The sequence below is a fragment of the Phoca vitulina genome, unplaced genomic scaffold, assembly GCF_004348235.1.
Source record: "Phoca vitulina isolate PV1807 unplaced genomic scaffold, GSC_HSeal_1.0 scaffold20, whole genome shotgun sequence".
Lineage (NCBI taxonomy): Eukaryota > Metazoa > Chordata > Mammalia > Carnivora > Phocidae > Phoca > Phoca vitulina.
Window position 1 is genome coordinate 2,803,902 of NW_022589723.1, and position 21,956 is coordinate 2,825,857.

Here is a 21,956-nt window from a genome sequence, read left to right on the forward strand (position 1 = left end):
ATCAAAGCCCACATCCATTTCTTTTACTCCCTTTGTATCATTATTTAATTTTCTCACGGAGGCAATTTGCAACGCCAAGGAACCAGAAGCAGAGGTGACAGAAACAACAATGGCTAAAGGAGGAAGACAATTGAAGCCTCAAAGAAGAACAGAAACCTATTTACAGGTGTTTTTAACTAGACAGACAAGAGCAGACCCAAAATAATAGATCCTTCAGGTTTCAGAAGACTCTGAAAGTATGCTCCTTAAATTGGAAGAGCAGCATAGCCCCAAATACACAATAGCCACCACCAATTATAAAAGAATGCCCAGATGCATCCTTTGAAGCCTAGGCAGTCCATCTCACAGTATCTGTCAGAAAGCCAGTTCCCTTCATTATGTCATAGAAGAGCACCGTGTCAGGAGGACTGTGATTGAAAGGCATGGTCACTTACTAGGGGATCTCTCTTCCTCTTCTGTTGGCTGTTCCTTCTCAGGCTTGGGAGGGCCTTTGATTTTATACACCAAGGCACGGAGCTTCCCAGTCCAGGAGGTGTCCTCCTCCACTTCTTCCTCCTCCTCCAGGGGAACCCCTAGCAAGGCACAGAACAGAGTGAAAACCTCAAACAGTACATGAAACCATCATATGATTGATTGAAAGAACATAAAGTCTCTGCTTCCCACCCTTCTGGAACCTTCTAAAGATACCATAGGCAGCTCCCCATAAATATTTACCTCTATGAGGTCTTTTGACAAGTTTTAAAAAGATGATTTCTTGTGTACAAGAACATCAAGTAATTTCAAACCCCACACTTAACTTTTTCTAACCTAAACTCCAAAAGGGCTCTAGAGTATCTAGAAAGAAAAAGTTAACATTGAGTCAGTTCAAATGAAAAGACCATCTATTATTTATATATTAGTCAATCCACCCATGCACAAGCAGCACAAATGCTGAGAACCATTTAAAATCAGCAGTTATGTATCAAAGTAGGCACTGCTGGCTTAGAATTCCTCAGGGCAGAAGTTATCATTCTTCTATCATGGCAAAAGCTAAGAAGCAAAGGGGATTGGAATCTTGGTTTAGCTGGGAGCAGAGTCTAAGTAAAGTGGGAGAGGTTTATGTAAGTATTGGGTTTTTTTTTTTCTTCAGAAACCCTGTTCACTCTCTTCTATCTCACAAAATTTCTTCTTGGTAGAAGTTTCTGTCATATGTTATGCCAGAATTATTTCCTATAGCTTCTCTGACCCAAGTAGTTTGGGCAGAATCATTTCTTGAGCAATTACTATTGTACCGTTAACCTTTGAACAATGCAGGGGTGAGTGGTGCCACTCATCTGCACAGTGGAAAATCCACATATAACTCCGACCCTCCAAAACTTAACTACAAATAGCATACTTCTTGATGGGAAGCCTTCCTGACAAAAATAAAAATATTAAAATAATAATAAATAAATAATAAACATATTTTTAAATGTTATATGCATTATGTACTGTATTCTTATAATAAAGTGAGCTAGAGAAAAGAAAATACACATACAGTACTGTCCTCTGTTTATGGAGACAAAATTCCGCATCCTACACAGACCCGTGTAGTTCCAACCCATGTTGTTCAAGAGTTAACTGCACCTTTAAATAGAAAACTTTCTTCCCAAGCCCACTAGCTTCTAATGGATGAATGAGGAACAGACTTGTCTTTGACACAGCTTTGGCCTCAGAAGCTCACCACAGTGAATGAGAAGGTCCTCATGGAAGTCATAGAGCTCCTCCCGTATCTCCTCTGGGCAGGGGCAATTCTCTCCCAGTTGAAAGTTAAGAAGCATGTTGATCTTTGAGGGACAAAGAAGAATAGGTGGTTGGTTCCAGGGTTGGTAAAAAGAACTCAAATCCTGCCTTAAATACCTAACATTCTTTGCCAATTTTGTCCAACTCAAATTCATTTATAAAGATGGCCAATAGGTGTACCTGGATGGCTCAGTCAGTTAAGCATCTGCCTTCGGCTCAGGTCATGATCTCAGGGTCCTGGGATCGAGCCCCACATAGGGCTCCCTGCTCCACGGGGAGTCTGCTTGTCCCTCTGCCTCTCCTTCTACTTGTGTGTACATGTGCTCTCTCCCTCCCTCAAATAAATAAAATCTTAAAAAAAAAAAAAGATGGTCAACGTTTAAAAGTAGCTTTCACTTTTTTTCTAATTATAATGGTAATTTATTAATTGCACAAAATTTGGAAACACCTAAAGAAAATTTACTGCGATCCCACTGCCCAAAGAAAACCATATTTAGTTAGTAGCTCCCAGTCTTTATGTGTGCAGATTGAGATCACACTTTAAACATATTTGAAGTCTGATTTTCCACTTAACAATTTATCTTGAGCCTTTTCTTATTTTACTGACTTTTTTTTTTTTTTAAGATTTTATTTATTTATTTGACAGAGAGAGACACAGCAAGAGAGGAAACACAAACAGGGGGAGTGGGAGAGGGAGAAGCAGGCCTTCTGCTGAGCAGGGAGCCCGATGTGGGGCGCAATCCCAGGACCCTGGGATCAGGACCCGAGCCGAAGGCAGACACTTAACCGACTGAGCCACCCAGGCGCCCCTTACTGATTTTTAATAGGTACACTGTATTTCATCATATGGATGAATAGCAACTAATGTAAAATGTACATAAAATTGTGATTTGTTAAGATATATTTAAGTTGTTTCCATTTCTTTGTCCTTATAAAGTTTGCATTTCCTTTTACATAATTTTTGTTCACATTTCTGATCATTTTTCTTAGGATAAACTCCTAGAAACGAAACGACTGGATCAAAAGATTTGCGTATTTTAATGGCTTTTGATATGAATTGCCAAATCACCCTCCAGAAAGCTCACAACAATTTGCATTATTACCAACTTTATACAAGAGTGTGTATTACTTTGCCATCTCCATTACGGTAATGAGAATTAACACATTTTCAAATATTTTCCAATTTAATGGGTGAAAAATATCATATCCCTGTTGCTTTAATTTGCATTTAATTGGTGAGGTTGAATTTTGTTTTTCCATACTTAAGGACCATTTTTCTTTCTTTCTTTCTTTTTTTTTTAAGTAGGCTCCACGCCCTGTGTGGAGCCCAACAAAGGGCTTGAACTCATGACCCTGAGATCATGACCTGGGCTGAGATCAAGAGTTGGACGCCTAACCAACTGAGCCACCCAGGTACCCCTATTTCATATTTTATAAATTTCCTGTTTATGTTCTTCCTCCATTTTTCTGTTGAGAAATTTTCTTTTTAAAAATTAATCTGTATTTTGCACATCCCTAGACTATTAACTCTTCATAACATATACTCCAAATATATTTCCTGGATTTTAGTGAGCTTTTAACTTTACAGGATTTTTTTATTGACATGTAGGTTTTAACATGTAGTTAAACTATCACCTTTTCCTTTATAGTTTTGTCTCAGGGATTCTTAACTGTTTTTATATCATGGATGATTCTGATAGTCTGTTGAAACCCCCTGTTTACTTCTCAGATTAATATTTTGAATACATACCATAAAATATAGAAAATTACATAGAGAAACAATTATACTGAAATCTAGTTATCAAGACCATAAAAAAGAAATCTGTGATATAGGAATATTTGTACTTGTTTATTAACTCATTAGACAAAAAGATCTGGTGGTGGGTCTCATATCCACAGTGATCTTGAAGTAGTGATGAATGTAAATGATATTTCAATGTATGACAACCACTGTAATACAACATGGAAAAAAAAAACCAGGCAATTTCTGTTGCTGGAAAAGTCACGTATTTGCTTTGCTGCCTACATCAATAATTAAAGAAATGCTATCAGAGATTAATGACAAGTTGGTGAAAATGAAGTCATTCATTTCCTGCTCAGATTCGGGAATGTCTCAATTCTTTCCAAAGACCCACGACCCCAGGGTAACCCACACACCAGGCAAAGGTATTTTCTCCTTCTGTTTAGGATTTTTAGGTTAAAAAACTTTATAATCTCTTTTATTAAACCATGAAAAACCATATTTAATGTTGTTAGGAAGATCCTTATTCCTTATTTAAAGCTACTACTGCAAACAATTTTTTGAAAGTAGATAGAAGTACTGTTTGTAATAAAATAATACATAAAACAGGTTAGAAAAGTAATTTTTGTGGTTGTTCTACAATGTTAGACCTGGTAATTATATCAACATATATTGATAAGTTGTTTATTAAATAAAAAGAAAATTTGAAGATCTAGCTTGAGAGTCAAAAATAATTTCTTTGCTGAAAGATCATTCCTTAGGTAGAACACTTGGGAAGCAGGAGCCCACCAGCCTGCAGGGCAGAAAACCAAATGGCGAGTGAGCTGAATTTTCTCCTCCACAGGGCATACCCTTTAATGATGCCCTTTTTAAAGTCAAAGGCTTACTGACTATGCCTGGCTAATTTGCCAACAACCGTTGGACTCATCTTAGTTTTGCCTCCTTTTGTACTTGGTAACATCCACCAAGTATGTTTTTTTCATCTCTCTATACTACATAGATATAAGGCTGAAAACCTTTATTTTCTCCTCAAAGGTTAAAGATGAGAGACTCATATCACTGTTTTAAAATTCTAATTCTTATGCATCCAATCTTCCAAGTGATTTTGCAGTGCTATCCTCTGAAATTGATCTAAATTCTCCTTTGTTGATATTCAGTTCTGAATTATTTAGAGAGCTCTGTTGGTAGGTTCTTTCTAGAAATGAATACTGAGAGGGGTGGTAGGTGGGATAGCTGAATTTGATAGCAATTAGTGTTCCTTCTTTCATTTCATTCCTAGACCAGCAGCATCAGTATCACCTGGAAACTTGCTCAAAGTATAAATTCCTGGGCGTCACACTAGAGCTACTGAATTAGGAGCCCCGGGGTGGGGGGGTCCGCAATCTGTTTTATTAGGACTTTCTGGTGATTCTGAGGTCGCTCAAGAATCACAGCAGGGGTCAAGGAGAAGTGGGAGCCAGCGTGGCCCTTCCAGGAGCCAGGATCATAGGCTGGGTCCATGAGGACAGTCTGAGATGGACAACGCATCCTAGCTGGGTTGAGCAGATGCCTCAGAAATCAGACATAAACTCTACACGCTGGCAGAAGTGAGTCGCTGGCAGAAGGTCAGAGAACATGGCATGAGGCAAATGCAGAGACCTCCAACAGGGAAGCTAACGATGGCACGCACAGGACGTGTACTGTACGTCACGTAGCCTGCTCAGTAATCTAAACACATTATCTCATGGGATCCTCACAAGAAGGGAGGGAGGGAGATACAGACGTCCTCATTTTACCACTGAAAACCCTAAGATGTGGAAAGGCGATTGCCCAAGACCACACAGCGAGCGACGGGGGAGGCCCAGGACAGGAGCCAGGCACATCGTGCTTCCATCCCATTACTCCCAAAACAAGTCAGCGTTTGCCCAACAAAATGGGAAACGTGCACACACACCTGTTGCCAGTCTAAAGGCAGCCAGACAACATTTGTAAAGCCTTCACGAGTAATTCAGGCTCGCTGCACTTCCCTCAGCATGGTGCGAATTACCTCCTCCTGTCAATTGAAAGGGCTTTCTCATTTTGCCTCCAGCAAAGAGATGATAAGCTTCACCTACTCTTTTCAAGGCCGGTATCATTCAAAGGCATCTTTTAAAAGCCAAGAGATGTAGTTCATTTTTAAGCCGATATAAATATCTATGTTCTACAAAATAGGTTAGGAAAGTAATTAGACCAAGTTGTACCATTAATACCAAATGGTGGTAATTATACTGACAACAATTTATGGATAGGCTGCTTATTCAATATAGATAAAATACAAAGATCTGGTTTCAGAGACTGAAAACAAATTTCTTCACTGAAAGAGCTTCTGGTGTGGAGCACTTAGGGAGCTGGGGCCAAGCAGCCTGCAGGATATATGTGAACAGCTGAGCAGAGGGACAGAAACAAAGTACTATTCCACCAGCTGTCCCGCCCTCCTCTGCAAGTTGCTCACAAGGACCCTCAGTCTTTCAAGCCCTCCCATCTGGGCAAGACTGACCACAAGGTGGGGGTACTGCAAAGAATGAAGACAATACCTCACAGAAGGGACCTCACTTGCCCAGTCCTGTTCTCCTAGCTTCCGGGGGCTGGGAGGCTTTACGAGGGTCTTGGTCATGGGGCAAGGGGACGAGGAAGACTGTGCATCTACTCTCATCAATCGGGAAGTGTTGACCATGCTCTGTTGATCTCTGACAGAAAGCAGTGACTTCTGCAAGAACTGGACAGACCTTCTTCTTCTTCTTTTTTTTTTTTTCTAGGCAAAGAACTTTATTAACCTTGTTTCAAACTTTATTCCCAGGCTTCTTCAGCTTAATTAGCTGCAAAGAATGAATTGTGTATAAGCAAAAACTGAAAAGAGCTGCAGTGTCCAAGGGGCTTGGGCTTAAAAATATTAGAGATCTAGATTTTATCACATTCACGAACAAAATTTTAAAAAGCAGTCATAATATAAAATAGCAGCTCCCAGTAACTTCTTCAGGTTTTATGTTCTTCAGAAGTTGACTCAATTCAGTTTGCTTCATTCTTGGAAGCTTCATCAAAATTCTCCTCAAGATCTGGAACTTCATCATCATCATCCTCTCTGGTAGCAAGTGGTGCTTTTCCATCCACAGACTGTTTGGGCAGAGCTTCAGCCAGTCTTCTTAGTCAGATTGTCTGCACCAAGTTGGTTTAAGATACTGGGTAGCACTGGGGCTCCTGGGTGGCTCAGATGGTTGGGCGTCTGCCTTTGGCTCAGGTCATGATCTCCAGGTCCTGGGGTCGAGCCCCACATCGGGCTCCCTGCTCCGTGTGGAGTCTGCTTCTTCCTCTCTCTCCGCCTTTCCACCTGCCTGTGCTCTCTCTGTCTCTGTCTCTCTCTCTCTCTCAAATAAATAAGAAAATCTTTAAAAAAAAAGAAAAAAGATACTGGGTGGCATTTCTGTCAGCTGCTTTGTCCCAGCATGGCCTGGAATGGTGGAAGTGTTCGCTGCCAGCGATGCCTGAACCTTGGGGGTGTTAAAGTGGATCACTGTTCCTTGGCTTGTGAACATATTCACTTCTTCAATACCACAGATATTGTTTACCCCTAACTTCTTTAAGGAGAACTGAAGTTTTTTATCATCTGCTGTACCCGTTCTATGAACCACCTTCTTTCGGCGAGCAGTTCCTTTCCCACTAATGTGCACTTGTGCTTGCAGTTTGGCGAGTTTCTCCTGGCGAGTTTCTTTCATCTTGTTGGAGTGGAAATGGGACCGCGCGGGGGAACAGGGTTGGCGCTCAGGGGGTCTCGGGCGGACCAGCTGAGATTAGGTGCACACACGCGGGGATGCAAGATGGCAGCTCTGGACAGACGTTCTTCTAACGTCAGATCCTTGCTGCTATGAAAGTGATGTGGTCTTTGACTCAGTGATAGGTAATGGGGACGAGTGAGCAAGGGAGGGGAGGAAGCCATGCCCACGTGCAGTTTGGGATGGGTTTTCTTCCCCATCTAAGTGGCAGATGCTCCTCGTTGCCATCAGCGTAAGCCCAGGCCTGTCCCCTGGCATTGTGCTGGGTCATTTAATCACCCACAGCTCTCATGGCCACCCCAGGCATATAAACGCTTCATGTGCCCTGTTCCGTGAGGTTCAAGTTCTTCCGTAGGAATGACATGGAGGCTCAGGAAGTTTCTTACCTGCTCCTGTGGCGGGGAGCGGAACTCCCTGGTCTTCCGGGCAGTCAGGGCTGCGGACATGTTCAAGGCCTGCATGAGCTCATTGTAGCGGGACTTCTGATTTGCCTGGAGTTTGGAGACATAAATGTCGCCAAATGCCACAATGGCCTCCACTCGATGTTGCAGCTCGCAGTCACAGAGATGGCTGAGGAGCTCACACATCTGCAACACAAACGAATATTTATGCTAATTTAACAATATTTTGCATACATTGGTTAAGCTGCTGGCATCCCCATTTTACAGAGGGTAACACTGAGCCTCAGGCGCTCTAAGTGACTTGCCCAGGCTCACACAGTAACCATGGAGCCATCACTGGATTCCAAGTCAGCCTGAATCCAGACACCAGCTCTTTATCCTAAGGCCTGGAGAACAACAGGAAAATGAGCTCACCAAAGACAGAATAAATCTGCCTGTGGCGAGGGAGAATGGCATTCCTAAGAGAGTTCCTCCGTGGCTCTCACCTCCAGGTAGGAACCACCACTGAATTGCACAGGTGAGTTCTGGATCCTTCCTGACAACTTCTGGCTCTGGATGACAGGAACTAAAGACTTCTGTTCCCCTCTCCATCTTTCTTTTCTTTTTTTTTTCTTCCTTTCTTTCTTTCCTTCCTTCCTTCCTTCCTTCCCTCTCTCTCTCTCTCTCTTTCTAAAGATTTTATTTATTTATTTGACAGAGAGAGAGACAGCGAGAGAGGTAACACAAGCAGGGGGGAGTGGGAGAGGTAGAAGCAGGCTCCCGGCAAAGCAGGGAGCCCCATGCGGGGCTTGATCCCAGGACCCTGGGATCATGACCTGAGCCGAAGACAGTCGCTTAACCAACTGAGCCACCCAGGCGCCCTCTTTCTTTTTGTTTGTTGGCCATGTTTTTCTGTCATTAGTTCTTTTGGACTGTTAACTATTACTAATCTTATCACTATTTGAACTTTTATTAATAAGAACAATAGCCATAACTTAGTGAGTTAGTAAATTATTAAATATTAATTATTAAATAATAAATATTAAAATATTTATGAACCCATCTCCACTTCACCTTTCACATGACTAACAGACACTCTCCAGTCGGTCTGGGCACAGACAGCAAAGCCCCTGATGGTGGTGTGCTCTTACATAACAGGACAGTCTCCGGCATACCTGCCCAGCTTTGCCTCAGCCAGGTGAACTAGCACCCAGAGCACATGCCCATCACACTTGTGATGAGAGTGACAACATTTAATTAGAAGGAATGTGCACCAATGAGATAGGAAAACCAAGGTGAATGACTAGGGAACATCTGTAAAAGGCAAGTTTTTTTTTAAGATTTATTTATTTATTTGAGAGAGAGAACGCACACGCATGGAGGGAGGGGCAGAGGGAGAGAGAGAAACTCAAGCAGACTCTGTGCTGAGCATGGAGCCCGATGTGGGACTTGATCTCATGACCCTGAGATCACGACCTAAGCTGAAACCAAGAGTTGGATGCTTAACTGACTGCACCATTCAGGTGCCCAAAGGCAAGTTGTTTTTTTAAAGAAAATACTAAAAGTTGGGTGTGAGTTAGACAACTACAAAATATTGGGGGGAAATCATTTTAATGATTCTAGAATACTAGAAGTATTCTGTGCTCAGGTTGCTTTCCAATTACCTCTAAATCCACAGTCTATTTTAAAGATCCCCCAACTGGCCATTATGCACATCAAACTGTGCATGACAGGTGTCACTGATGCAAAAGGGAGGACTCCACATGCCAGTCCGGGATTCACATTAAAGAAAAGGTCTTGGCTCCACATCAGAAGAGCACATTATATGTTTTAATAAAATTGTTGAAGGCATATATGTAAAATTTGTTATGCTTCTTCTCCATATGCAGTGTTTTGACTAACTGACCACCTACCAATCCCATCACATTGGGTAAGAGAGCATCATTTGGAGATTATTATAATATGTTTTATGATAAAATACATTCCATATTGCATTTTATAATGATAAATTTGAATATTATGTTTTATTATATTATCATCCACATTTTATAAATCGTAAAGCTAAGGCTTTGGTAGGCTACTGACTTGGAAAGCGTATAGAGTAAGTGGCCTCAGTCAGGCTGACTCTGTGGAAAGACTCTTCTGCTCTGTTCACTTTCATTTCTCTTTTCTCAGTGCCCAGAAGACAAAAGTGATCATCTTCAATGCATCACCGATGCTAGCCTACATCTGGTAAGACTATCCTTAGGAAATGTTGAGGTTTCCTGGGTGATGACAAGGGGGCAGCTCTAAGTGAGCAAGACTCTTTTTCTTAGCTCAGAGGGCCATTGATTTGAATGCCAGTGCAACAGGTCTCCATAGGCTTGGTGATCAGAACATGGCAACAGATGAGAGCAGGTGGTGAGTGTGGCCACCCCATGAGCCAGTTCCTCTGGTCTGTTCCACAGCCAAAGATTCCTCCTCCTCTCCAGACAGATCTCACCAAGGAGCCATTTAGTCCCAAAAGTAAGAGGTAAGATCAGGGCCTATCCATCACTAGTTCCATAAAAACAATTCTAAAACTCATGCCTTGGGATGCCTGGGTGGCACAGTTGGTTGGGTGTCTGAATCTTGGTTTTGGCTCCGGTTGTGATCTCAGGGTTTTGGGATCAAGCCCCATGTCAGGCTCCACGCTTAGCGTGGAGTCTGCTTAGGTTTCTCTCTCCCTCTTCCTCTGCCCCTCCCCCCCATGCTCACTTGCACTCTCTCACTCAAATAAATAAATAAATCTTAAAAATAAAGCATATGCCTTATTGGTAAGGGTTAGTATTTTTCTTTTGACCTAGCGAGTACACTTTAGGTCAGAAACAAGCATGACCAGCGAATGCTCTCTCTCGGCATTTCTGCTACACCGCAGGTTTAGGCCGGTGCCCTGAGTCCCAGCCTTACCTCCAGGCTGCACTCTCACCCTCCCCAGCTCTTTTCAAGGGCAGGGACTTGGCTGCCCTGAGTTACCTGCAGCTTGACGGACTCTGGCAGTCGGGTCTGCAACAAGCCTTTGACTGGAGCCTCCTTGCCGGCCTTTTCCCCAGCCTCCACTGCCTTCTCCTCCACCTGAGTCACTTCCTCCTTCTCTGCTCCATCCTCTGTCTCCGCACTGTGCTCCCCAAACACAGAGGGATCGATCAGGAGGAGGATCTGCCGGACATCATCATCATCAAACACCCCCATGACCAGCAGGGTCCCGATGAGTTTCAGCACAGGCACAAACTGGAACTCCACAGACCCGCCGACGGGGTCCCGGATATGAGCCCCGCTGTGCTGCACTGCCTCCGTCAGCATGCTCAGCGCCTTTGTCTTGAGAATCTCCAAGGGGATCTCAGGGCTCTGCTTCTGGTGCTCCTCGCTGGTCACAACAAAGCAAGGGGTGGAGAACCTGAACCCTGGCTTGAGGCATGTTCTCAGGCCCACCCCCGGCAGCCCATGCCTCTTGGACTCGTCTGGGTACAGGCGGATTTTCCTGGTGGTGCTGGTGATGGGAATGATGTACTCATTCTTCATCATTAGCTTCCTCTCCTTAGCGTTGGCCAGGTGGATGCTGATGAGCAGGTCATAGAAACCAGAGCGAAGGAGGCCAGGGAGGTACTTGTTGTCAATGGCGTAGAAGAGCTGGGAGAGGTCGACGTGGCCACACAGGGCGTAGGCCACCCGGCTGTTTCCCAGGGCGCACACGGCGCTGTAGAGTCGCAGTGTGTGGTAATGGAACTGCATCAGGTCCTCCTGCTCACAGAGCTCCAGGACGTCCACACACCTGCGGGGGACAAGCAATCAACCACTCCACGGGGAGAAGAATATGCCCGAGTTCAGCGGAGTGCTTCTCTTTGAAACCCCAGGGATTGCACCCAACTCAATGAGGGCAGAGGGGATAGAAGGATGGAGGAGCCTCTACCCTACTTTCCCTCACAGATTATCATTCTTCTCTCAGTTCTGGTCCATATCTCAGTTCCTGATAATCCTCCTTCTCTAACTATAAGAATCTCAAAAGTCCGAAAGACTTAAAGACTTGGTTTCCCAAATATGAAAGCCTTCTTAAGGAAAACCTCCCAACTGAAAAACTGAAAACATTCAGGTATGTAATAGAGGTGCCTTGGTCCTCTTATCTGTAGGTATAAGGGGGTCTTCAGTTTCTGATATAAGAGCTCCTCAGAAGATGAAGTTGAAGCCCTCCGTCCATCTGCCACATACACCATCTGTATCATCTCCAATCTACCATCATCTACGGGGCTTTCCTTCCCCTGAAAACAAACACACTTGTGCTCTTGTCCAAAGAGAAAACACTTTCCCACCTGAGTTCAGTTGGCATAATCAATTCACTTTCTCCTTCCTGACTTTAGAAGCCTATTTGGAAGTCAGTGCGTTGCTCCCTCATCTGTGGGGGCCCACGGTCTCTGCTCCCTGCTCAGGTTTTCTGTTTTGTCTTGCTCTTCCATCATGGATGTGAGGATCCTCTGCAATTGACTTACTTGGCTGGGCCCCTATCTTTTCCTGTTCCTGCCCTCCACTAGTCTGTCTTGCCTCGGTCCATGACCCAGTCGAATACTTAAATGGGAGCTGTTGAGGTGTCAAATCCTTCTACTCCCCGTTACTTTGTTTTTCGCCCAACAGATCAAGGGGTCATAATATGTTAACAATAAAATTTATTTAATTCTTATGACATATAGAAACTCTACTAGATTTTACCTACACAATTTCATTTGTTTCTCCCAGCAGTCCTTTGGGTGGTCATGTATTTTACTGAATCATGAGGAAATGGAAGCAAGTAATTTACCCAAGGCAACAAGGCCAGAAAGTGAGAGTGCTGAGATTGAATGCAGGCCATAATCCAAGAGTACCTCTTAGCAGAAGGAGCCCAGGAGCCCATTCTTCATTCTCTAAGCAAGCTAGGTATGCCTCATTTTCCCCATTCTTGTCATTATTTCAGGGTCACATTGGAGTTTTTAATTAAACGGTTGGAAATGTTCCTGACTGCAGGCACTCGGAGCTACAGTGAAGGTTTGTGGCAGGCATATCATACTGAATATCCTGCTGTATTTCCAAGTGAAGAATGAAAGTGAGGAAGGGAGAGAAAAACTGAAGTTTCTGGGAAGTCAATGGACTGAGCAGGGCCCTTGGCCAATGAGGCTCCTTCCCTTTCCTTGCTGCCTGCCAGGCCTGCCCCCATCCTCTGGGGGCCCCTCCACTACCTGTTCTCCTCCGGGATGTGGAGTGCCATCATCTGCAGGGGCTCCAGGCACTGCACCACCCAGCCATGGCGCTCGCTCACGCGCTCTGTCTCCACCTTCAGGAAGCTGCTGGGCATGCGGCTCCAGAGCACAGGCTGGATGGTCTGCACATCCAGCCGAGGTGGACACTGCGGAACCGGGTTCTTCTCTTCACTCTTAAATATGGCTGCCGACAGGGGCATCGCGTTCTGGGGCAAGGCGGAAAGAGGGAAACGTGTGCACTACAGAGTTGCTCAGCTGCTGGATAATGCAACCTGGCCCGTGATCACCAATATGGTTAGTATAAACTACAGAGAGACAAATGAATCCCGAGACTTCTAAGGCTATACCAGCCTAATTCAGACCTTGTATAATGGGTTATATTAGCATTAATTAATTCTTTCAGCACCCACTAGAAGTGGGAGAAAGGGAAATGAGAACCTACCTTCTGTCATAAGAATTTCATGGGTAAGTATAGGGGCCAGATGGGGGTACCGGTGAGATGGTGTATGAGAAGGGATTCCCTTGTTTTCAGAGGCCTAGGATTTTTCCCCTAATGGTCAACACTGCCTTCTTTTATCATAGCCATTGGATAAGGGGGCAGATCAATACCTTCAGCTTCCCAAGTTCAAACTGAAACAAAGAAGTGCTCGTAGGCTGCAAGAAGACTGCTGGAAACACTTTGGTATTGGGCTCCACCTGGAAAGCAAAATAGATCAAGAAGTTTGCTCAGAATTATAAAATCACAGATGGCTAAGTCATGGGGGGTTTTAATCAACACCCCCATTCTAACCTTAGCTGAAAGAAGACAGCTAGCCGGCGGGTCAATCTCCACTGCTCAGAAATTCTGAGACTGGTGTCTATTGGTAGTGACCGTCACTGCCCCTACCTTATTCACTCTCTCACTCTCTCTACTTGGGGCTGAATCACCTCACATTCTTTTATTTTCTCTGTTAACAGCAGCCAACCGCTTTCTCCAGTGCTCAGGGGGATGGTCATATGTGGGGAGCTACCAACGTGCCCCCCGAAGGCAATGGCTGCTATTGGTCAGGGAACAAAGTGATGTCCTGGCTCTTCACAGAGCATGGAGACACCTGACACGCAAGGAACACCATCATTCATCACTCCTGCCCATAGAAGGTGATCGCGGAGAGCGGTGCAAGGACTTTAGTGTTATTTCTGAAGGCAAAGGGATGTTGATTAAGCACCCCAAGGGGCGTCTTATGGCCAGGCTTCTCAACCTCAGCACTGCTGACATTTTTGGCTGCGTAACTCTCTGTTGTAGGGGCTGGACTGTGTGTTGTAGGATATTTCGCACCATCCCTGGCCTCTACCCAGAAGATGTCAGTAGTACTCTCCACCCCCACCACAGTCAAGACAGCTAAAAGAGTCTCTGAAGATTGCCAAATGTCCTGTAGAGGGAAAAACGCCCCCGGCTGAGAACTGCTGCTTTATAGGCAGGTGTTTCCTTGGAATAACATAAGACGCTGTTTCCACAGCCTGTCTCCTTTTCTTAAAACCTCTCTGTTTTACTTGGTTCCTCTGGACTTCTTTCCACCTCCTTCTCACTCTTGATGATTCCAGTTCCTACATTAAATAGTGTGGGATTCACTGACTATCTTCTAGCCATCACTTAGATGAAGTGTGTGGATTTATTTATGACAGCAGGGACTCCACTTATCACTTGCCCACTTTGACGTAGGGGTTTTGATCAGACTAGGAAGACAATGGAAGAAGAAAAGGGATTTTAATTCTACTAACTAAAGTTCTTTGTCTTTAAGTAAATGCAGACATTAGGAAATTCTTGCAACTCTCTTGCCGTTAGGGGATGGTGAATATCATGGACATACCCTAAGCTGGCCCCCAGTGAGTCACTCTCTTGTACAGTCCCCTCCCCTAGAACCTGTGTCTTGTTTCTAGAAAATAGAATATGGCAAAGATACAGAGATTGTTACTCCCTTGGTCTGGCTACATTATTTATGTAAGACTGCATCTCAGCAGACTACAGAGAAGGTTCTCCACCTGGCTTTGGAGAAGGAAGCTACCCTGTTGTAACAGCCTGTGAAAGGCCACCAGAGGGAAATTTCAGGGGGTATCACGGGATTGAGAGTGCCCCTGGCTGCAGCCAATAAGAAATGGAACCTCAAACCTACAAATGTAAGCAACTGACTACTGCCAACAACCACATGAACTCAGAAAAGGACCTCGAGCTTTGGAAAAGAATGCAGCCTGGCTGACACCTTGACTGCAGCCTTGTGAAACAGAGTGGAGGGCCCAGCTGGGCTGTGTCCCCACTCCAGACCCATGGAAACTGTGAGACCATCAGGGTATGCTGTTGTAAGGCACAATGTCTGCGGTCATTCGTTATACAGTAATAGAAAATGAATACAGAGGTTCCTTTTGGTCAGAGTATTTGATTACAGGTTTCCTTTTCACAGTGAATTTCTTCGATGCATTTAGACATAAGATTTATAAAAACACATTTTTATGGCCGGAAGTGACTTACAAGACTACATGGTCTAGGGCTACCACTTGCTCATGATGAAAGAGGTCATCAGATGGGTTAAACCAGACTTACGCTCAGTACACAGTGAACGATCCCAGTACACTGCAGGGGCTCACACGCTAAGTATAAACACTTGGTTTATGCCTAATGCTTCAGCTATCCATGGACTATATGAAGGGATAAATGCCCGTAAAACCAAAATGTGGGGATGCAGCTGCTAGAACTGCCCGGTGATGTCTGGAGTAAGCTTTGTAAGGGACATTTAATGCGTAGTGATTTAGTACATATTATCTATCTGCTTTGCACCAGGCCCTGAGTTTGCAGCAGGAAGAGACACAAATAGGAAATTTTGATTTGATACATCCTTGGGCTGGCCCCCAGATTTCTCAGATATCTGATACGTGACATCTAGAACAACTTGCGACGCTCAAGTCACTGTAAGCTTCAAGGAGCAGAGCTCTGATGGCTGGGATGCTTCACGTGGACCAGCAAGAAGCTCACGAATCTGAGCTCACGGGGACAGACAAATGCATTCAGCCCTAAGGTTTTCTACGCTGAATGGTCACACTAGTACTGGGACCTACAGGTGGAAGAGGGTGGTATGTTTTCAGGTCCCTCAGGACTGGTCCCTGCAAACTTCATAAACCACTCAGCCAAATGCCAGGGCCTTCTTCAAGCTCCCCTGCAAGGAGGAGGGGCTTTGAAAGCATTTAGGATGCCCAGGGATGGGTTTATTTCTACCAAGCAGAGTATACTCCCACCATGATGAACAATGGAACTTTATCTTCAACCACTCAAAATAGAAGAACACACAAGTGTGGGCTCACGATGGGTGTAGAGGAGGATAAAAATGGCAACTGGGGGAGTGAGAGCAGAATCTTATATGGCCTTCTTGACCCCCGGGGTTATTGCTGTGATTGTGTATATTACGTGGCAAAAGAGATTCTATAGATGGAAGTAAGGCTACTAAACAGTTGACCCTAAAAACGGAGAGATTATCCTTGTGCGCCTAATCCAATCACATGAACCTTTAAAAACCAGGTGTTTTCTCTTGTTGGGGGCAGAAGGCAAAGTCAGATTGATTGAAGCATGAGAAGAATAGGATAGGCTCTCATCAGCTTTGAAGATCGAAGGGGCCACTTGAGAAGGAAAGTGGGCACCTCTGGGAGCAGAGAGGTAAGGTAAGGAAAGGAAAGGAAAAAGGCAGGCAAGGAAAAACGGACCTCAAACCGTAGCCTACAACCACACTGGATCCTGACAATAATCTGGACGAGCTTGGAGTGCATTCCTCCCAGAGTCTCCAGAGAGAGGCAGCTCGGCCCTGCTGATGCCTTGATTTTGGCCTGGTGAGAACCTGAGCCAAGAACGCAAACTTCCAGGACTGTGAAATAATAAATGTATTGGTTTTATGCTGCTAATTTTGTGATAACTTGTTAAGAAGCAAGTAAGAAATGGAAATGGTGGCCTCCCAGCCGGGTTGGTCAGTTTGGCAATAAATACTTCCCAAGCACATCCTGGGTGCTAGGTCCTGTTTCAGGTGCAGGGACTGGCGACAGACCAGAGGGATGGCCTCTGGATGGGGAGCTTCCATTGTCATGTGAGCAGGAGCCCAGATCTGAGGCTGCCGGGAAGGGCCATGGACTATTTTCCTTTTGTATTTAAGGTACCTTTTTCTCACTGGCTGATCTCTTTTGTCCCGGCAATAACAGACATTTTATTTCTGGTCATGTGTGAAGGTCGGGGCATAGGAACTGGCCTGAGTTGAAAGCTAGCCCGTCTCGTCAGTCTGAGCTTTGTAGCTGGCTCTGTTCTCAGAGCAGTGTGGCTGGGTGGCAAGAACCGAGGAGTAGCTCTTGAACATACATTTTATTTCTCATTTCTCCCATGATTACATTAAGTGCAAGAGAAAAAGGTTTTCAAATTGCATAGCAGTTATTTAACGGGGTGGGGGGGGTGGTCTAGAAATGCCGTCTGGGAGAATCCTCCTCTCATTATTTTGGTTACTGGTCCTTTCTGAACAGAAAGCCAGTGTATAAATATTGCTGCCCTGCTCCTCTTGAGATAATTGAAAACTGAAAATGGCCACAGCCACAGAATAACAATCATCCGACTGCCGGGGGACCAGATGCACAGCAGTGTCTTGCCTGGAATGACAAGGGGGCTGGCCGGGTGTGAGCCTCCTCCCGAGGGTTTCCATGCTGAGCCCTGGCACCCTCCCCTTCACGACAGGGGTGCCCCAGGGTGGCCTGCAGGACTGGGGCCACTGAGCAGAGAGAGCAGGATTTACACGCATGCAGGGGAGGAAGGCATCTCAGGCCAGTCGGTGCCAGCACGCAGCTCAGAGAAGACAATGGGCCAGCCCTGAGTTACCCAGGAACTACCGAGAAAGCCGGATACGTATCAACAGCCACAGTGTCCTGCTCTCTGCTGTGACATTTCCTCAACAGCACAGGCTCTTCCCCGAGGCAGGCGAGTCTCTGCAGCTGCCAAGGCCCGGGCTTCTTTCTTTATTTACTTAGGGACCTCCGAAGCCCGGCTAGCCTTCAGAGTTATTAGATGTTTTAGAGCTCTCTGCAGCTCGGGGAGGACCCTTCAGTCAAAATCATTTCAAAAGTTAATGGGAAGAAGCTAATGGATTCTGAAGGACGGCAGTAACATATATAAGCATTTTCTCAGGGGTTTGGGGGTGAGGGGGTAAAATCATGAGAAAGTACCAGAAGATGGATACTTTACTTTCAGCCTCGAAGCCTGTTTCACAACAGCCTCTTGCTGGGCATGGCTGGTTGGGCCCCAGGGGCTGGACCAGACTTCTGCGTGATGCGGATGGTTCCACTTTTTCCTGGGAGGATAGGGAGGGGCTGGAGAGGAGGAGGCTGCCCCCATGCCAGCACACCATCCCCAGGCCCCAGGAAGGGTTTGGTCCATCTGTTCTTGGTCACCAAACAATTCAGATTTGGGGTGGCTACTTCACCTCCCCCCTCTAGATGCCATCTCTCCAACCACAGGCCAAAAGGCTGCCAAGAGGCTTTTCAGCTAGAGGCTGGACCGCGGGGCTGACTGTAGAATCTGGGGGTTTATCCATTTACACAGTAGTGGGATGTTTTTTCTCTGCTGTAGTTAGCTAAGCTGCCTTAAACACTGCATGTCGCTGTTCTGGTCAGAAACCTTCAAGAGCTCAATTCCCATCAATACCTCCCTATCTTTCCAGATGAATTTCTCAGCACTAACCATAGAGGCCCCCTACTAGGCTGGCCATTGTTCCTCAAATCTACCCTATGCTTCCCTATCTCCATGGGGATATCTCCTGTGCCATTCTTTCAACCTTAGTATACTTCCCCTCACTCTCAGGGAAGAATTCTTTTCTTGCTTCAACATCAAGCTTTCTCTGTAACGAACATTTCCCTGACTCTTGACAGAGGTGAACTCTTCCTTTTCTGAACTCGGATGACACTCTCCATATGTCTCCATTCTACCTTGGGAGTATCAAGAAAGTTTAACATAGAAATTTAATTTCTTAATTTAGCCTTTTCCAGATATGCTTTGTAGAACTCCAGACTTACAGAAAACTACTACTGTTAAAGTAAAAAACCAAAACCAAAACCAAAAAAACCCCAAAAACACTTTTCTTGATTAAGTATTATGAGAAATGCTTGGTTAGACAGGTTTCTTTCTAAAGTATTTTTTAAAGTTGCCCTGCACTGATGTTCATTGCCAACGTCAGAAAGAGGATATAATATGTGGCATTTCCCAAGTTTACCTGGATATCAAGGCTAAAAATCCTGCTTCAAAGAGTAAAGCTTCTTGTGGTTAATAATGGGTAAACCTACATATGTGCAGTTGATGGTTTTCCCGAGTAGTTCTATTACACCTCACAGTCAATGAAATAGAGAAACACATCATTTATATAAATGCATTTTTAAAGGATCCTGTAAGGAATTCATAAGGAATGAGAATCACCTTTTTGCAAAAGGAATATACCCTGGCACGTAAGTCATTTTTTATGACTCTATATTTTGAGCACAGATGTTTCTTAAAGCAAGGAGTATCTCTGCTCACATTTTAGACTTTGCATCTTGTATAGTACAGGTAACATGAAAGCTGCACAAGAAATGTTCATGGAATAAATGAATCACCTTTCAGAGACCATCACCAAAGAAAAGCCTTCTTATCTTCTAGAAAGACGACCAGGATACCTGATCAACCAATAAACAATGACATTTCCCCCCATTTTCTATCTGTAAAAATGAAGTCATTTTGTTCTTGTTTCTTTTCCTAGATGGGTTGTGAACCCTGTGGACTCATCAACCCCACAGGCTGTGGGGGGGATGTTGAATATGAAGAATGAGGAGCAGAGCCATACACACACAGGCCGGGGACGCTGCTGGCTCGGACCCAGAGCCACCCTTACCTGGTAACATGTGCCGAGTTCTCGCCCATTGGCGGAGAAAGACAACATGCCCATCGCCAGATCCACGAGGCAGCCGATTTCCAGGTCCACATTGCTCCGACTCGATCTTTGGGAAGTGGCCACAATATCCCCACCCCACACCATGTAGCAGTTACTGCGTTTCACACTAGAAGTCAAAGAGAGGAAAAGGCACAGAATCTGGACTGGGATGGTGTGCAGTCAAGGCTCAGAAATGAAATGCCCTAGAAACCTTCCAATGAAGCTTTCCAGTCAGCCCCCAGTAACTTTTTTCTTAAATACATTCATTCAGCTTCAACCGAATTTTCTCAGTCATGACCACTCAATTTAGGGATGTGGCAATCTATTAAGATACTTCGGTCCAAAGAACATACTTTTCAGGTAACTGTCTCCTGGCTCAATGTCAATTCCCCTCTTTGAAAGAGATCATGGGGATGGTAGTACTCCCACCTCAGAGACGGGAGATGGAGGTACAGAGAGGGCGCCCGCCACAGGCCGTTTTATACAGGGATCTGGTATAAAAGGCAGGAACAAAAATCCGCAGTGTCAGGGAGAAAGGCTGCAAGATACTTGAAAACTCAGGCCCACATCCTCAGGATGGCAGGCTTGGGAACACTTGCAAAGTACGTCACAAGTGGTCTCTAAGGCCCAACTACGTCCTTGACCTATACAACCTGGCTCCCCCGCTCCCCTCCGCCCAGTTCTGCTCCCTGTACTCTTCAATAACTACCAACTTGGGTGCATTTCTCAGCTGGCTGTCTACCTCCCCCCACAGCATAAACTCCATTATAGGCATTTGTATTTAAAAGCCAAGAGTAATAGCCAAAAAGCCACCGAGTCTCCAAAGCCTGATTCCTCAACTGAAAGACTGAAAATCCTGTGTGGGCTTTGGAGAAGTGGCACAGTGGCAGGGTGATTCCCAGAGCCCGTCACCATGACTGTGCGCAAGAGACAGACAATCTGGTCTCCTCCCAAGCCCAGGCCTGGTGCACATCACTTGAGGAACCGGTTGTTTGAGGCGCCATAAAAGTGCTTTTTCTCAGGCTACACAAGAGAGTGACTATACCTGATGCTCTAATACCCCTTTCAACATCCTAAGGTCAATCGGATTTGATCTTGGAAAGTTAAAGGTTTGATTAGAATTCTCCAAGGTTCTTTCCAGCTCTAGAAGCATATAATTTCCCCGAGACTGGAAATTACCTTTGTAAGCATCTGTTCACCTCCTCTCCTACCCTCTCTCCTTTGGGGCACCAGTTGGGCTGGTTTCTCAGTGTGAATGCCCCTCAGGCAGGGCTGGTGCAAAACGTCCCTTCCAAAGAGTGACAGCCATTGCTAGATTTCCATAAAGGTTAAACTGTAGCCATGCTATTCCTGCCTTTCAGTGATGAGAGTACTAAGTCCATTGATGCCTACTGTAGAATTCAATTCCTAATGTCTCGAAGCTGTGGGAATGGGAAATGTCACACTTTGGTCATATTTTAAAGGACCCAAATTTGAAATGCCTCCAAACATCTGAAAATCAATCCTGTATTTACTTCTTATTATGTGAGACAAAGAACTAAGAATTACTGCGTATCTACTACCTACTGGGTCTTCTTCTAGATGCCTGTCCGTTTTCAAAATAAATGTGATCACTGAGGCTGAGATAAATCAAGTAATCTGTCTGGTGTGGCAGAGCCAGCAAACTCGAGCAATAAACCCAGTTGGGATGGACACGGCTGCCTTTGGTTCTTCTGGCTAAAGAGCAAAGACTTTTGACTGCTTTCGCATGCTTCCTTTCCAACCCAACAAGACACTGGATGTTGTTTATAGCATCTATTCTGGGTCTTGCAATAGGATAGACATTCAGTAGTGGTAATAAGAGTAATGTTTATTCAGTGCTTGGGTCTAGGCACTGTTTTAGGCATTTTTCTGTGTAATATCTCATTTAACCTATGAGACTGGAACTATCATCCTCATTTTATAGATGAGTAAACTGAGGCCCAGGAAGGCTAGGTGTTCCAAAGTCCCACCTCTAGTAAGTTCTGAACCCAGTTTAAGACCCAGGCAGTTTTCTTCCAGGGTCTGGTCTTAGCCACCTGTCCACAGTGGCCCTGCACGACACAGTGATGCTCAGT

General features: G+C 44.9%; 1 protein-coding gene across 1 annotated transcript in view; it reads right to left on the minus strand.

The window, feature by feature from the left end:
- The window catches only part of RYR3 (ryanodine receptor 3), a 504,411-nt gene that overhangs the window by 157,324 nt on the left and 325,131 nt on the right, over positions 1–21,956 (minus strand). The window contains exons 32-38 of the mRNA XM_032417231.1: positions 19,822–19,987; positions 13,520–13,606; positions 12,890–13,116; positions 10,662–11,457; positions 7,674–7,874; positions 1,703–1,805; positions 435–572 (exon numbers count right to left, since the gene is read on the minus strand). Of these exons, the coding sequence (XP_032273122.1) occupies positions 435–572; positions 1,703–1,805; positions 7,674–7,874; positions 10,662–11,457; positions 12,890–13,116; positions 13,520–13,606; positions 19,822–19,987 (1,718 nt within the window). The remainder of the gene's footprint in view (positions 1–434; positions 573–1,702; positions 1,806–7,673; positions 7,875–10,661; positions 11,458–12,889; positions 13,117–13,519; positions 13,607–19,821; positions 19,988–21,956) is intronic.